General features: G+C 37.0%; 1 protein-coding gene across 1 annotated transcript in view; it reads left to right on the forward strand.

Annotated features, from left to right (window-relative positions):
* The window catches only part of magi3b (membrane associated guanylate kinase, WW and PDZ domain containing 3b), a 156,909-nt gene that overhangs the window by 92,622 nt on the left and 46,963 nt on the right, over nt 1–17,324 (forward strand). Inside the window, exon 2 of the mRNA XM_017304634.1 lies at nt 7,119–7,235. Coding sequence (XP_017160123.1) covers nt 7,119–7,235 — 117 coding nt within the window. The remainder of the gene's footprint in view (nt 1–7,118; nt 7,236–17,324) is intronic.

Genomic DNA, 17,324 nt, shown 5'->3' on the forward strand with positions numbered 1-17,324 from the left:
ACACATAAAGAACAACCAGAACAGCATAATCTACATATTTGATGTTATGTTCTACTTCTTACAATGAAGGTTTTGCTAGAAAAATCCCACAACCCTGCATTTGCCTAGAAACCAGTCACACCTCCAGACACAAAGGACCCAGATGTCTCTACGGTGAGACAGCAGCGAGCAGGAGTGTCCACCCCCTGACTGGTTGGAGGTCTTTGTGAGAGCAAAAGAGGAACATTCTCAGCATGTYTAATTGGTTTAGATTGGATTTTCACTTTGAAAATACAGACGAGCAGTTTACATAACTATGGAATAAACACTGAAATAAAGTCCCATACTTTTCAACCCTTATTAGAGTCATTTGAATATATAAAAAAACAGGACATGTCCCAGATACAGCCCTTTCTGGATGTGTGACAACTGGTAGAGTTAAAGAATAATTTATGATACCCTGACTTGCTGTTTCTGTCTGTTTTCCACTGTCAGTGGTAAGAACATCTATTTTATTTAGTATGGAACAATTTGAAAACATTTTTGCTTGGGCTGAAGCTGAATCTCAATGTAAAAGCAAGGCTTTTTTAAGGGATTGCTTAAAATGTGGGGGTAAGACAGCATTTGATGCACTGGTTTGTTACATGATTGGGGAAATTTCTCCTGGTGCTAAATTTTCTGTGGGAACAAAGAAAGGATACATGAATAAACAGGATAAAATGAGGACAWGAGGTGATCAGGGAAAGTCCTGGAGACCTGGTAAAGASGCAGTGACGTAGAAAGGTAGCTTGTCTTATAAATTACACAGCATGAAAACCCAGAAACACAGAACAAATAGTTCTTTAAAGTTGTCTGCATTGTTTGTATTTTTAATTGAATAGTTACAGTCGGATCAGAATACTATTTTAAAAAGTATTTTGCCTTSAGTATTGATTCTGAGTAAACATGTTGTTTGGTAACTGAAAACACGAACTAGCAGTGCATTAAGGCATTCATAATTACTGTTGTGCTAACTTTTTAAGAACATGGGGGTGAAAAGAAGTGGTTTAAAACAATATCTCGTGCTACATTAATCAAATACACAAGATTCTAAAAGCATTTCCAGATTCACACAGCCGGTTTGGTAAACATATTTCTTTTAGTCACCACCTCCTGAGCCAAACTGTACTTACTTCTGTGAGCAAAGTTTGTTTTCTTAGTCACTGACCTGAACCAGGACAAATGAAAAGGTGAACCGTGTGTTGCATTAAAGATCTCGTGTTCTATCCGTTGATGTTTTAATACACCTGGTATAGAGGACAATGGATATTTGGAGAAGAATGGGACATTTGAATGAATAAAAGAGCTACTACTCCTTGCCCTCTATGGTCATCTTTGTGAAGAAGAAATCTTTCTTTTTGAGCTAACCTCAGCATYAACTTGGTCACCCTGTTTTTCTTAGTCCACTCCTTAGCTCAAGTTGTCTTGGCATGGAGATGTTCTCCAGGCTTTTCCTACAGGTGAGACTGAAACAGGCAGACAATAGCTCCKGAGAGCTTTATAGAGAATTAAAGGCTTCCAATGACTTCTTGGAAAGCACAGGTTGGCCTCATCCTTAGAGGCAGCCAAGGGTGAGATGTGGGGAAAGAGGTTGTAGATGACTGAGCTCCTCATTTATTTAAGCCTTGCCAGTCAATGCCAGRAGCTTATTTCAGCTGCTCAATGTTTTATCCATCTTATGACACTTTTATCTATGTGTATATCATGAATTAGAAGAGAAATAATTATATATATTTTTAAAAMTTGCATACGCTTTACATGCAATGTGCCCTGCACATCGTAAATGTTGACATGATTTATAACTTTGCAATGTGGAAAACTCATTCAGTTGAAAGTAAATCATTAATGAGATTGGCTGTTTGAAACTGCTGTCYACCAATGACAGTGTCCAGGTCTCATACTGAAGCTGCCAGTGGTGATTTAGCTCATCCTTTATTGCAGAAGCATTTCATTAAAATTAAAGCATGTTGTGAATATTTTWATACATTTTCCACAAATCAGCCTGACAGATTCCATACCTGTGAAAACAGACATATTTTCAGCTGAACTTTGTGTTACATTCCTTTAATAAAGTCGTGGATGATAATCTGTTTCTCCACTCAAACAAATGACCCAAAAATGACACCATGACTGTTGAACCACAGCGTCTGCAATGACGTCCCTTGTGTGTTTATTAGGGAGAAAAAGGAAAACAGTCATTTCAGTTGAGGAAGCTATACATTTATCTTTTGCATGAACATTTATATTTATGGATGGTGCATCTCTACTGCTGACATCAGACATTATTCACTGAAATCAGTCTGACTATGATGTAGCTCGGTGCACTGAGAGAAGTATCAGGGAACATATCCAGACCAGACAGATTCCCTATTCAGAGGACTGTTAATTGACTGTCAGACAACAGAGATAATGACCTCCCGGTGGATGTCCACCTGCCTGAGGGAGAATGTCTCTGAATAAAATGTCAAAATTGACACAAGGCGTTTGCTCCAATTTCACTGTTTAGTGAAAGCAGCGAAAAGAGGAGAGAGAGAGTTGCTGTGCATAACCATGCACACGCAATAAATTTACAGAGATTGTTGGCATCAGTGCTAATTTGTTTCATGCCAAAAAGTTCAGAGAGACAAGTAATTCTGTGCACCTGTTCATTGTGGAAAGTGATAAAAATCACAGTTACATGGTCCAAGAAACAGTCTGGCATACAAGCCCTTTACAACCAGCAGTTGTTATTGTTGGTGATAAAATAAATGAAGAAACCTCCCTTTTGTCTCCCACTTACAATAACTTATATACAATAACTTATTTTTTTCTTTGTGTCATTGTATTTTGGAGAAAACTACTTAAAATCATATTTAATTTCCTCAGAAAAAAGAAGTTAAAATGTGTAATTCTGATGCAAGAAAATTAYTTTCCATTTCAGCATGAACATTCTCACTGCAATAACATTTTTATCTGTCAACCTATTTTATCTGCAAATAAAGCAATGATTACAAATAGACTGAATAAGGTTGAACTAAAATCATTATCTCTGTTGAAAAGATTTTTCTTCTTTTGTTTTTATTTGTGGTAGCATCTCTATACCTTACATCAAGTTTTGTCAGTGTTACATAATGATTCCTTTGTGTAAATTGGTGACTGCTTTCTGCTGAGATGTCTCAAAATAGATCAATAATATATGCATGTGAGAAGGAGTTAAATCCACAGCTTCTAGTGTTAGTCTAATTCTGTGGCTGCAGAGTGAGGTGTTGGTCTAAGTGACTATGTTAACAGTCTGTCGCTTCACAAAAAGGTGCCAGGCAAAGCCTCCCTCACTGCAGAGCAAGTGCAGATATTTTTTTCTGAGCTTCCAGTTTTAGGGAGGAGGAAGAGTGCTGATGATGCTCAGTGAAATAGCAACATGTTGCTAAGGGATTCCCGTGGGTGACCTTGTTCCTTTCTGACACTTTCCCTGTCATTACTTGCTGCAAAAATGTCAAGGTAGAATAAGATAGAAGGCATCACTAAGAAGAGTCTGCCAAAAAGAAAATATATATATATATATAATTAATAATTGTTTTATTATTTGCTTTCTAAAAAGCATTCTTAATATGTAGGATAGAATAAACAAAAAGTATAAAATTAACCAAATTATATTCCTCATTATTTTATGTTGCTAAGTCATAGTTACAGTTTAGCATTGCCTTCATCTGAGCAGGGTGTTAAAAAAAAAGCAATAACTAAGTGGATAGATGAGGAGCTAAAATTGGCACTGTCACAGAAAAGTGAGTCCTATTTCAGCAGCAGCGTTATCTGCGGATAGGAGGAATGAGAAACTTCTCTGATGTGACGGTCTCACTAACCGTCTCTGACAGGACCCAGGAAGCTACAAAGACCTCACTATGTTGCACTGCAGTGTGTTTATGTCACATTGTATGCATACATTTTTAAATTTACTTCTCCGTCCTGCAGTCAGACATGCTGTGCAAGAGCAATTGTGGTATTTAGGACTGATGGACAGAATTTCCATACCTACAGGAATCCAAAACCATTTCTATACCTTAATGAATAAATTCAGGAAAACTGAAAAAAATCAAGTCAGGCAGATTTTAAACTTTAACGTATTGTGAAAATGTCTTGGAAAAAGCTTTGCAGGCCCATATCTGTCAAAGAAGTCAAACTAAATTGCTACATAATAGCTCTTTTCACTTAGGAATATGATTCAACTCAGGAACAAGACTTAAAAAATCAGAGTCACAAGACATCAGAAGACATTACCAAAAACCCAACAAAAAGATTGAGAATATACTTTCAAAGTGTCATTGCAAGTCGTGATTTCTAATCGTTATTTTAGCATCTTTTACGTAAGTCCACTTTGCATAACTTGTTCGAGTATATACAAATATCGAGACAGTGAGTTGAGACAGAACAAGGCAAAACAAGAATTACTTGATTTACTATAATTAATGTTTCAACCATTCACAGCTTTAGTAAATAAAAGCCTTGCCAGTCAATGCCAGAACGAGTGGACACCTGGTGAGGTGTCCAGGCATGTCCAACTGGGAGGAGACCCTGGGGAAGACCCAGGACACGCTGGAGGAACTATGTTTCTCGGATTAAACAATGGGTGTTAAATGGCTGTAAAGCTTCTAGGTACAGGATTTTTTTTCTTTGTCATGTGTAAAGAATGATGCCTACAGTTGTAAATGATGCATCTACAGAGCTCCAAATGTAATAATGAGGAAATATAGATTTATTTATTATAATCTATTTTGTATTTAATTGGTAAAGTAAAACAATGACTACAAAGAGATCATAATGGATTAGTTGTATTAATAGTGTGAGATGACCCAGAAACAAATTGATAGTTTTCTGTATTCAACTACACATAAAGCTATCACTATATACTTCAAAGTGGTACAGGATGGAAAAGGGCACTAAAACAATACCTTGAGGTACACCACACAGTGTTGAGTAGGTACAGAACCCTAAAAGGGAAGTGAACAACAAAAACAAAGCTTTCAATATAAAATTTGCTATATTATTTAAGAAATACATAATTTTCCACTCAAACTACGTCCTATTATTCTATGTTGCGTGTTTTCCACAATTACTTTTATTTTATTCATTTAGATAAGATAGACGTAATGAAATTCTCTTTAAAAAAGCAACACTGACGTGACATCCAACCCTTGCTATTAAAATCTAGGCTCATTAGCTTGACTTGATTCAAGATGACATTGAGAATCCTGAACAAAATATATATTTTAAATTGGTTGTTAAAGTTAAAGACAACTGCATTACGTCTGGCCTCCCTTCTGAAGCTGCTGCCCCCGCGACCTGACCCTGGATAAGCGGAAGATGGATGGATGGATGGATGGATGGATGGATGGATGGATGGATGGATGGATGGATGGATGGNGGATGGATGGATGGATGGATGGATGGATGGATGGATGGATGGATGGATGGATGGATGGATGGATGGATGGATGGATGGATGGATGGATGTTAAAGTTATTAGAGCACTTATGTTTTGAACATAGAGGTTGAGGATAACTAAATAAAATATACCAATATCCGTCATGAGTGCAAAGGAAAAAAAAAACAACTTTAAAGACTCAGGAGACTAATAAAAATGTTTGGGGGTTTTTTACCTCAATTTTTCAGTTTTCTGTGATCATTTAATCCAGTATATTTCTCCTCTTTAAGAAGAGGAGAAAAATGTTTGGTAGAGTTTCGTTTCAGTGCAAAAAAGATGAGGGAGACATGAAGAGAAATGATGAAAAAAATTCTTTGTCCGTCGTCAATCTTTCTCAAAGCTTCCTCTTCCCTTCACTCAAGAGATGAGGAAGCTGACAACGAAGCCTTGTTTTCCAAACTCCTCATCATATTCTTCAACACATGAACTTTTTTTTCCCACTTGTGTTTGACAGCTCTGAGAATCTCCCTCTGCGTCAAGCTTTGCATGAACTTCCTTTGTTTTTACAAAGACATCTGGGAGTTAAAAGCAGATGCAAATCCTCTTCAGATTTCTGTTTTTGTTTTTGCATGAAAATCTATGGTCTTTTGCTTATGAGGCTGTGGTATTGCACATGTTTGTGAAAGCTGTTTTTGCTGTTTTGTGCAAGGTGGTTAAAAAGGGGAATTGAGTATGAACTCAGCATCCAYCAATGGTTAACAGTTTAGGTTTTAGATTTACTGTGTGTCATAAGAAGGCAGAGATTAAATAAATTCAGCTCAGACTAGGTTGTTCTTTTTTTCCAGCGTGCAAGCAGTCGGAGAGCAAAACAATMTTCAATGCATTTTCAGAGCACTTAGCACTTAGTTGGACAGCATTTTTTAAAATTACTCTTTCGGATTTGAATCCCATTTCATATTTAAACATTTTATGAAAGGCATAAAACTGAAGTCTAAAGGTGAACCAAAGGTGAAAAGACTAAAATCAGACTGAAGAGGAAACTTAGTGGTGAAGTTGGAGTTTCTCTAAATCATCTGAGGCTCTTTTATTATTCAGATCTCATTTAATCGAGCAGCTGCCTGATAACAGCCCTCTAAAATCTGACAAAAAGAGCCCAAAGTAAAGCACTTGGGATTGGACTGTTGGGGTATCTAAATGTGGTCATTTTTATAAGTGCATGCAGATCATGATTTTGAAATGTTTGTTTAATATGGTGGAACTTACCTTATAAGAAATAGATAGTTGTGAAAAATTCTGCTCAGTAATTGCCAAAAAAAGTTGCAGTTGAAACCAGATATTTACATTCACAGTAAAAAAAAAGTCACATATCTCATTTGTGTTTAAGAATGTCTAAAATGTTATTAGATGACAAAAACAAAATGAAGGGAAACTATTGAAGTGTCTTAGAGATTTATTCTTCAAACTAAGAAGTGATATTCATCTTACGCTAGTTCATCTACGCTATTTTGTGGAATCACCTTTTAAACTGTATGGCTTGGATTAAATATTTCCGGTATCCTTCAACAAGCTTGTTGCATAAACTTGCTCAAATTATGGTCACATTCTTGTATTTATAAAACAGAATTGTCTTATATAGATGCTGCCACATGAGACGTTGTAAAGTTTTGGCTGATTTTTCCTGCCCTTCTCTTGCTTATTGCAGGCAAAGTGTTGAACACAGACCTGCGCCACTACCTCAGTCTGCAGTTTCAGAAGGGCTCGCTCGACCACAAACTCCAGCAGATCATACGAGACAACCTCTACCTACGCACCATACCCTGTAAGTACTCCAAGCACGCTCCTACACAGGGCTCTTAAACCRAAGCTGCAGACCACGCATGTGCCTCCTAACCCACTTTTAGCATATGTTTGCTTTTATGTACAGCGCCTTCTGGGAATATTGAAAATGCTGTGGGAAACRAGAATCTGCATTAGCACTCATTTTCCATTAAATAGTTTCGCTCATACACAAAATCACAACCACTAAGAAACGCATGTCACCCCTGCATTGTTATCCGCAGCTCCTTGTGAGGCACAGTAAAAAGCACACACTTAAGCATCACTATAGCAACGCAGCCAAGGACATCTCTTGAACCCCCATGTAACTTATTTACTTCTATAAGGTATCATCACAGTGATCAAAGTCACATTTTGCCCATAAATAGCCCTTCTTTTTTTATGGCTGGCTGTGATTTCCTTTGCTGACTCTGTATTCCGTGCGGCCAACGCCGTTTTTTTCTTATTTGAGATCAATAATGAGAGAGCTAAATAAGGTTGAAATTGGGAACCGACAGAACCGCTGCAAAGAATGGCAGCTGTGTTGTTGGCAGTAATTTATGCCTAATGAAAATGTGTTTGTAGTTTTCATTTGCTAAAGGTGTTGCAAAGCAACCATGGGGTTCCAATTTCTTCGAAATGAAACTTTCCTTTTCTCATCACAGAACGTGGAAATACTGCTTAATGGCAGAGTGTTTGGAGGGTCTAACAATAATTCCCCTTTTCTGAGGGAAGAAAATGTTATCAATAGAACACCGCAAATAGATGGAAAATGTATTACTGTCATCAGATATACTGACCGTGTTATTTTTCCAGGCTTTAGGGATGCAATCTTTTAAAAGAAAACGAGTCATAGAAATTATCAGCATAAAAGACTAAATTGCTAAAGTGCAACATTGAAGTCCAAATGAACAGTTCCACTGGCTGCAACAATGACAGTTATGCCCAATAACTACTCCAGATTTAAAATAATATTATTTTTGATAGGATTTTAAATTACATTTTAAATTTGATTCCCGATATGAGGAAAAAGGGTAAAAAAAGAATATAATCTACTTTTTGTTTCTAAATTGGACTGATTGGACAGTCTGACTTCGCTTCATTGATTTTGATACAGATTTAACTGGACAAGGGATKTATTAAATCCTTTTCATAGAAACAGACTTCCACAAGTATTTTCAACACCCCACAAGTACGTATTTCCAAGGTTTTAGGGAAGGTGGGCCATCTTTTGTCCCAGCACTGTCACTATAACTCATGCCTCTTCAGGACATGAAGATGCTCTATTTACAACGAGTATGTACAAGTGTGAGATTTGTTAACAAAACAGTCCGATTGCATTTCATTTATATTTATTTTTTCTCTTTTATTTTCCAAGTAGAAGATCGTTCCTGCAAACACTGGTCACTTTCTGCCCTTTGCTCGCTTCCTCTCCTTACCTTTCAGTGGTTTTCCTGTCTGTCCCCTATGCCTTCATATACCTGTGAGTCGTGTTCTGAGTCGTGTTGTTTCCTGGGCTGTTGGCTTTAAACTGAATAGTTATTGGATTTTTTCCTCTTAAAGCTCAGTTGCACAGGGAGTATTTTTGGGCCAGTTACAGTGGTTGGACAGAACATGATTACAGAGGGATTTCTCTGCCACTGCTGCTGCCTGTCATTCTCACCTCTTTAGTTTAAACACACCTGCACATACTGCCKTCTGTTGCTCGTGTGTCTCCTACTTCTAACATAGCTGTTCATTGCAATTGTAGCCTCTAACCACTATTCATCAGCAGCCGTCAGCGGGCTAGCTCCACGGGTCTGGCTCTCTAATCCCCTGCTTGAATTACTGTCTTAATGAGCAAGAGACGGGGACTTGCACAGTGACGGCACCTCCATCATTCTACTCCCCGCTTTCAGTCTTCCATACGTCTCTGTTTCAGTTTTACTCTCTGTCTCTSTCTTTCTGTTACTTCTACTTCTGAATTATGTATTGAATACAAAGAAATACAAAAAATATGGGGCTTTTAATTGCATAAAGCACTAATAATAACGGTTTAAAGAGACAAAATGATCACATGAATGAGATTGTAAAAATATTTTAATGTTGAGTGTATTCCACCTTCTWAAGTCATTATGTTGCAATATCAGAAGCATCACCTCCTCCACAACTGACRTTGTGGATGAGATTGCATCCTACTTACAATTACATAAACATGCTATACAACTGCATGGTTGGTGAAAAGGAAGAATACCCTCATTTCTTGGCTTTTATGTTACAAGCATAATGGAATGATCTCTTCACATCATCAATTAATTGGTTCTAAAATTAATTAAATCTCTAAATTATTCATTAAACAAAAGCAAAGCAGAAATAGAAAAGATGGGAGTGAAAAGGTAACCYTGAGAGGTCGCCGCCAGGTTCTGCTGATCAGATTTGCTTGACTGATCAGCTTGATCACCTTAAAAAGACATTTACTGCTCTAAAACATGCAGATCTGTTCAACAATAACGTTGAAAGGAAATCAGCAACATCCCTAAGGAAATACTTGTGACTGCCCATCAAGCTGGGATTTCCACACAACTGGAATTCAATCATTCTAAAGAGAGCGTATTATTTACAAGTGGAAACCATTTGCCAAACTTCTTTCCCAGTGTACATCCCAGAATTTCACCCCAACTTCAGATGTGCAATCGTCAGAAAAACGCAAAACAAGATAAGACAGGACAAGGACTTCCTCCCAGACTCTATAGGCTGCAGTTATCACATGAAATATAATATAAAATTAATTGCAGTGGAGATAGAGAAAGGCTGAACTACTGCTGCCTGTTTGGAAATGTTGCCAGAAAAAAAAACTGATACCTAGAAAGAATGATGGCACGACTGAGATTTGGAACGTTAGGTATGAATAAATCAAATTGTTCTTTGACCAAAGCTTGGGACTGCTATCAACCCGATCCTAAATATGCAAGCAAAATAAAACCACTAAAAATTGAAAGAGCAATGAGGCTTTACAATAGCCTAGTCAAAGTCAACTGAATGCTTAGTTGTGTATAAGCGAATGTCTGATAGTGAAGCAATAGCCAAAAGTCCTCCACAAAAATCTGAAAGACAGAAATAGTCACGACTCTTTCAGGTTATCATGGCTAAGGGTGGTTCTTCAAGTTACTAAATTATAGGGTTTATTCATCTAGGTTTTTTGTTCCTGCATTGTAATTGTAAAAAATATTCCAACCTAAGCTGAGGTCTAAGTTATTTTAGAAACTGATAAAAAACTACATCATGTTTATTATGTTCTGATATTTGAAATCCTCAACTTGACATTGGAAATACGTTATTTTCATCATGAGTGTATCACTATGCTTATGCAGAAAATGCAAATTAGGCTTTTATGTCATCTACTGCATCTTTGAAGTGAGGTTTATTATCAGAACACCATTTGAGTATTCTCATCTGCACCTGAAAGTGACATTGGCCATGCACTGTCAGGAGTCCTTAGCATCACATTCAAACCCACTTAGTAATCCCTCAGGTACATATTTTAACATCAAGTCTCTTAAGGATATTTCAAAAAGCTATTTTTACTCTCAATGTTTTAATGTACAGCACATAAAAGGATGAGTTTTATAGCAAAAGTGTTCTAATGGACGACCCCTTAAAGGTTGTTGGATGACATTGTTTAAATTTGCTTAATCATACAGGACATTTATATGGACACACCTGCCAAATCAACAGTAGTGGGAAACGGACACACTCGCATGCCATGAAATCCCTGGACAATTACCAGCTCTTGTCACTAAAATGCTTGCTGTGCATTCTTCAAACTTTACGCTTGGGAACAGACTGGGCAAACTCAACTCTCATTAGTCTTATGCAGACATCTGGTTTTTGAATATTTCAGAAGCGTGTATAGAAAGTGGCCAACGCTTAAATTTGAACAGATGGTGTCAGAACTCAACCAGACCTGACTGCTGATTGTATTCTGACAGAGTGATATTTGGTTCATTTTGAGCTATGCTATTCATTTTTAGCTGTTGTTTGGTTAAATATTCACATTTATCTTGAATCTAAATGTTAAAACTCAGTAGGTTAGGTAACGATATGTTCTGACATCTGTAACCACGTGACAGCTTCCCCATTATTCCGTTTACCATAATGAAGAGTTCAAAGGCAGACTAATTGCAGAAAATGTTTGCCCACAATTTTATGACTTTGAGAAGTTTGAGTTCAAATCTATCGGACTTTCCAGTTCATTGAGAATTGATGCTAAAGGCTGTGTTGACTGTAGAAAAGAGAAAATCGAATGCATCAGTAACAAGTATCTGTGCGTGACAAGCTGGCAGCAGTGGAGTGGACTAATACAGTCACAAGACAAGTCACTCTTTGGAAAATGGGGATGTTGGTTGCTATATTTCAACTCTCAAAGCTCAATCCCTCTCGTGCTTGGCAGTCATTTTGCWCTTGCAGRAAAAAGGCTCAACTTCACATCTTTTGGGTGCTGAAGCTCGAGTGGTCATTTTCTCGTTGTGACAAATCAATACCTGTCTGTCTTCTTTAGAAGTATTAAAGGCAGGTTCAGGGAGTCATGGACTGTCGTTAAATTGCAAAGTCCAAGCCAAAGCAATTCACACAGTTTGTCGAAAATCAAAGCTGATGATAAACAAGCCAATGTGAAGATGGATTTAACCCCAAATGTTTGTGACAATCATGCAGACAGCAAGAGGATTAGCAGGCTTGGTTTGTGTCGCTGTGCCAGTGGTCCACTTCACACACTCGTTCTCTCATATCACTGTAGTATATCTCTGTCTGTGTTGGTGTTCTACCGACACCACAGGSTCAGTTCTGCTGAACCAAAGTAATTTGAAGTCATAGTTAATATCATTCTGGCTTTTACATGAAGACAGAAACACAACATGAGACTATTCAGTAAGAAGCAACATTGTACATTCAATGAGTCAGTGATAAAGGTGTAGCAAGAGAGTCTACTCTGCAAAAACACAAAATCTTATCAAGGATTTTTGTCTAGTTTTGTCTAGTTCCAATATCTTAATACACTTGACATAAGACAAAACTAGCTTACAAGTAACTTTTCTGCAATATATAGGAACTTATTTTAAGTAAATAATTCTTGGATATTGATGAAGCCGTACTAGTTTCACTGTCAGATTATTTCATTTGTATCATGGAAAAAAACTTGCTATAAGTGGAATAATCTGTCAGTGGAACTAGTACTATTTAATTCAAAATTAAGGAATTATTGATTTAAAACAAGTTYTAGTATGTGAATGAAAAGTTACTTGTAACTTAGTTTTGTCTAATTAAAAAAAAACAAAAAAAATATTTGGTAAGATTTTGTGTTTTTGCAGTGTAATGCTGTCCATGTGTGGTAAATTTTTAGCTTGACACGAATGGAATCAGATTCACGTATTCCGACCAGAAGAGGGCAAAAAGAGGAGGATTATTTAGAAACAGGGAGTACACAAGGTTACACGCAATTGTTGGACGGCCCACTGTGATAAGAGATTGGTGTGAAGAGTTTAACCTCAAAATAACTCATTCACTTAAACTGCACTAGTGCAACGGCTCAGCAGTACTGGGAACATCACGTCAACAGTCATACATCTTTATGCTAAGGTCATGCTCCTYGATGAAATGGAGAGTTGCATATATCATTTCCTCATTTCCTTTCTTTCTTGTCTTCCCTTTCTTCATATTTGATAATCATTGCAGCCTGTCATGGGATGAAAGAAAACTATTGTATATGGTAAATGTGTAAAATGAATCACACTTCTGKTTATAAATAATAGGAATCTAATCTACAGGACAACATTAATATCGYAAATGTCTTGAGAACGCCTTYCTTGTTTTTTCAGAAAAGTGCTTTTAAAAAAAGACCATCTGAATTTCTTTCCAACTTTTCCAGCATCACAGTCCTGAGCCTCTATTTCTGAAGTGCCATCATGAAACTGTGCACAAATTCCCCATGTTAAATTTATTGCCTGCCTCTTCTGACTGACTAGCTCTGATGTTCCTGTTTTGACATTCTCTCAGTGCAAATAGTTATAMAAGATTGCAGTGAAACCTTTCAGGGCCAAAGTGACATATATTTTGAAATCATTGGTATGTTATTCATGAATAAGTTCAAGTATTTTCTTTCATGTTCATGAGCGATGGTGGRTTTTATARCATGAATTGGTGTCTTGATGTTGTGGACTGTYAGCTTGGTTTTAGTTGTATGTTTAGTTAGTTCATGTTTATCTGATAATCTCCCATGTTGGCTTGTATTGTTTTCACACATCAGTAGCATCAGACAGATCTCCTGAGCTTTAGWTTTCCTCTGCTCACAACAGAAAACCATTCCKCTTATTAACTGATCTTTAAACTGTTCTTGTAATCACTCCTCGTCATTATCGTATTTTYCGCACTATAAGGCACATAGAATCGACGCTACAGGAGACGCTACAGGATGGATGCTAGGAAAGCATCCACTAGYATCCATCTAGTGGATGCTCCATCTAGTGCAGCATCCACTAGATAGAGCTGCACTAAAGGGAATGTCAACAAAACAGTCCGACTCAAGGAGAGCCTTCCGCGACTGGGCCGGGGTGTGGCTGGACGATGGTCACCCTTCTYGTTCGCGCACAGCAYGTTCGTGGAGAACGTGGTGCWAAATGACCTGCAGACGACCTGATTCTAGACTGTCAGTAGGTAGATAAGTCAGTCAAAYTTTATTAATAGATTACGAACCAGCGTTCTGACAACTATCCCAGCATGCACCGCGCGCTTCTTCTTCTACGGGTGAAAATGAAGTCAGYGGCTGCTTACCGTAGTTGCTAGACCTGTTGTGGCTCAATATTGGTCCATATATAAGGCGCACCGGATTATAAGGCGCACTGTCGGCTTTTGAGGACATTGAAGGATTTTAGGTGCGTCTTATAGCGCGGAAAATACAGTACTTACACTGCAAAAAACATAAAATCTTACCAAATAATTTTGGTCTAACTTAAGGTAACTTTTCAGCACAATATGGGAGCTTAAGTAAGAAATATCCTTAATATTGATGAAAAAGTACTATTTATAAGTGAAATAACCTGCCAGTGGAACAAAACATTTTAACTTATAATATGCGAATAATGTCTTGTTCCTTTGGCAGATTAATTCACTTATAATGTTTTCATCAATATTGAGGAATTATTTACTTAAAACAAGCTCCTATATCATGCTATATAGGTTAGTTTTRTCTTATTTCAAGTTGATTATTTACCCTGAAAACTAGAACAGAAATACMTGGTAAGATTTTGTATTTCTGCAGTGTAAGCACTTAGTTTTCCCTTGATTTTCTGCTGTTTGCCCATGCTTCATTTTCCAGTTTTCTTTTAGTTTGCTTAGTCTGATTTCTCAATAACTCCATACCACCATGGAGCCCAGGCCTGAATGCAAACAATCACAAAAATCATAAATACATCAAAGATGTAATTAGAGTGCAGTTTTTGAAGAAATTGAGTTTTTCTTTCTACCACCCAGGAGATATGTGAGCTGGAAAACTTCCAATCAGAGATTAGATTTACTTCCAAGCCTCATCATTATTGTATGGATGACTGCCAACCATTGTTTTCACGTAATTTGTATACCTCAAAAATAAAAGATGAAACATTTAATGTGTTTAGCAGGTTCTTTGAAAAGACACATGTTAGCTTTGCCCATCTGTTTTCAGTGTTTATACAGATGAAAACAGGTCAGTTGCCATACTGATCTCCAGATATGAATTTTAGAATAGAATAAAATATACTTAATTGATCCCCAAAGGAAATTGCTTATTTGTTGAAAGCTACTCCATCTTAGGTAATAAATACAACGTTTGTAAAATATATATCTATGTGGGGAGACCAGTTGCTGGGGATTTAGATCAAGGAACCCCAGCCCCTTCCATTAAAATATGATTCTATTCTCTTTCCTATGAATATTTTGTTTTGTTTTGCTATTAAAAAGCACTGTAATTTATTGTCCATGTTAAGCTGAACATTCATATGTTGGTAACTGTTCTAGCTGAGAGTGAAATGAGTCTAGGAAAAATATGATTTTTTACTAGGTGCTTAGGGCAGCCTTGGGTCCTAAGTTTTTATATATATATATATATATATATATATATCTTTACTGATCTTGTTTAACTCAGGAGGAGCTACACTGAAACATTACCTGATGAGTCCATCACCATGCATAATGAAAATATGTCTTCTTTTTGATTACCCACCTGCACATTAGGCTCCTTTTGTCTGGCAGTAACACTATTGACACATAAATGGATTTTTTTGTGTTTAAAAAAAAAACACTGGAATATTTTCTCTCAAAAGCTAATTGTACTAAGGTGAAAGGATGACAAGATGTTTAAAAGGCCGTTTCAAAGTGTGCTGTTTTTTATGTTGCYCTCGGCAACAACTCTACAATGAGAAGCTTATGGTAAATATCAGTTTGACATCCAGGAAGATTTCTTGGGTAGATTTTTGACAGATATATAACTGCTTGATGCGTAATTGGCCTTTAAGGGGCACTTTGAGGGACCTTAGTTATTGCCAGAAGACAAACAAGTTGTTAATGAGAGGCATTCTTTCACACAAAGTAAAATTACCTGCTTTTACTAAGATAAACTTTAAAGGGAAGTGTTAGGGGATTTTGTATGCCTGTGTGTTTTTTTTCTCTGTTTTTTTTTCTGCTCTGTACCTGAGCAGAGGAGCTGTCACAGTCCAATTAGGGAGAAAATGTAAGAGGGGAAAAAATAAAAGAAAGCAGCAACATAAAGTTGGTTAATAGGCCATTGAGYCTCCAGAAGTCTTTCTACTGCTAATTGGCACAGATTCTATACTTTTCCAAAAAATTCAACTTTAGAGATGCTGCTGCTTCTTTCAGTGAGATTTCAAAATAGTTGCATCATAACCCTTGAATGCCACTTAGGTTTATATCAATAAACAGTGTTATCAAAAAGATTATTTGTTGTATGAGGAGAATATAAAACTGCAGCTTATTGTCACTGCTACTTGTTGCTAACATGTATTAGAAATTGACATAAGATAATATTTAGACAAGATATRATTCTTTTATATACCAGAAATTCATAATAAGAATTTCACATAAAGAGACTTTGACTGATGAGCTCTGGTTTCCTTTCATGTTTTCAGTTCCCCAGGCCAGTTGTTGCATTAATATATTTACCAGAATATTTGCCTTGTCTAGACAGCAGTACATATATTGATTAGTGAAAAAAAGATGAGCTATAACTTTGATTTGTCTSAACACACCAGGCTTGGATGAGAATCAACATTTTGCAAGCCTCTGTGGCATTAYATCCCTGAAGGATGCACTTTTAAAATTTAGATAAGGGCCTGTTCACACTAGGTCAAGACTGACTGGTGGTCTCCAAGGTCCAAATGACTATTTAGGTCTCACTGAACTGCACCAAGTTTGGAAATTCTTCCTCAAGGCAAATGACAATCAATGTGTCAGTCATCTTGTGCAATAACTATGGCATGGCGCTTGTGTTCATGCAGACAAAAACAAGTTTGTTGCCAAAATCCAAACTTCATAATTTTACCCTGATTAATGTGATCATATCAAGACCACATTCTCATCAACATTCCAACTATAGTGAGTGTTATAAACCTATTGGTCACTGTTTTTTCTTTTCCTGTCGTCATTTTCCTTTTTTTCTAAGTCTATATTTATTAGGATACAGGCTATGGAGTGTTATTTTTTTTGCTGCTTAGATCTACGAGCAATTCAGTGTGTATAACAGGAGGACAACAAAGACCATTATATTAAATTATTTGGAGTGCCGCTTTCCCAGTCWGGGTAGAATCAATGTTGTCAGATCTGCTTTTGATGGACAGTTGACCCAACAATGGCTCAAGACTTGAGTCACAAATTATGGATTAGCTACCTCTGCTGCTGCAGGCTCCACCCTGCTGCCCTGGATATGCTGATGTGCAGCCACCACAGTAATGAGCCTCATTGGTCTTACTACACTTTATTACATTTGGGGGGTTTTATGGTCTTATCCAAGACTCCTTAGAGACCATCCATGTTCTGGCTGATTAATATGTTGTTCTGTATTATTGTGGTG

The sequence above is a fragment of the Poecilia reticulata genome, linkage group LG5, assembly GCF_000633615.1.
Source record: "Poecilia reticulata strain Guanapo linkage group LG5, Guppy_female_1.0+MT, whole genome shotgun sequence".
Lineage (NCBI taxonomy): Eukaryota > Metazoa > Chordata > Actinopteri > Cyprinodontiformes > Poeciliidae > Poecilia > Poecilia reticulata.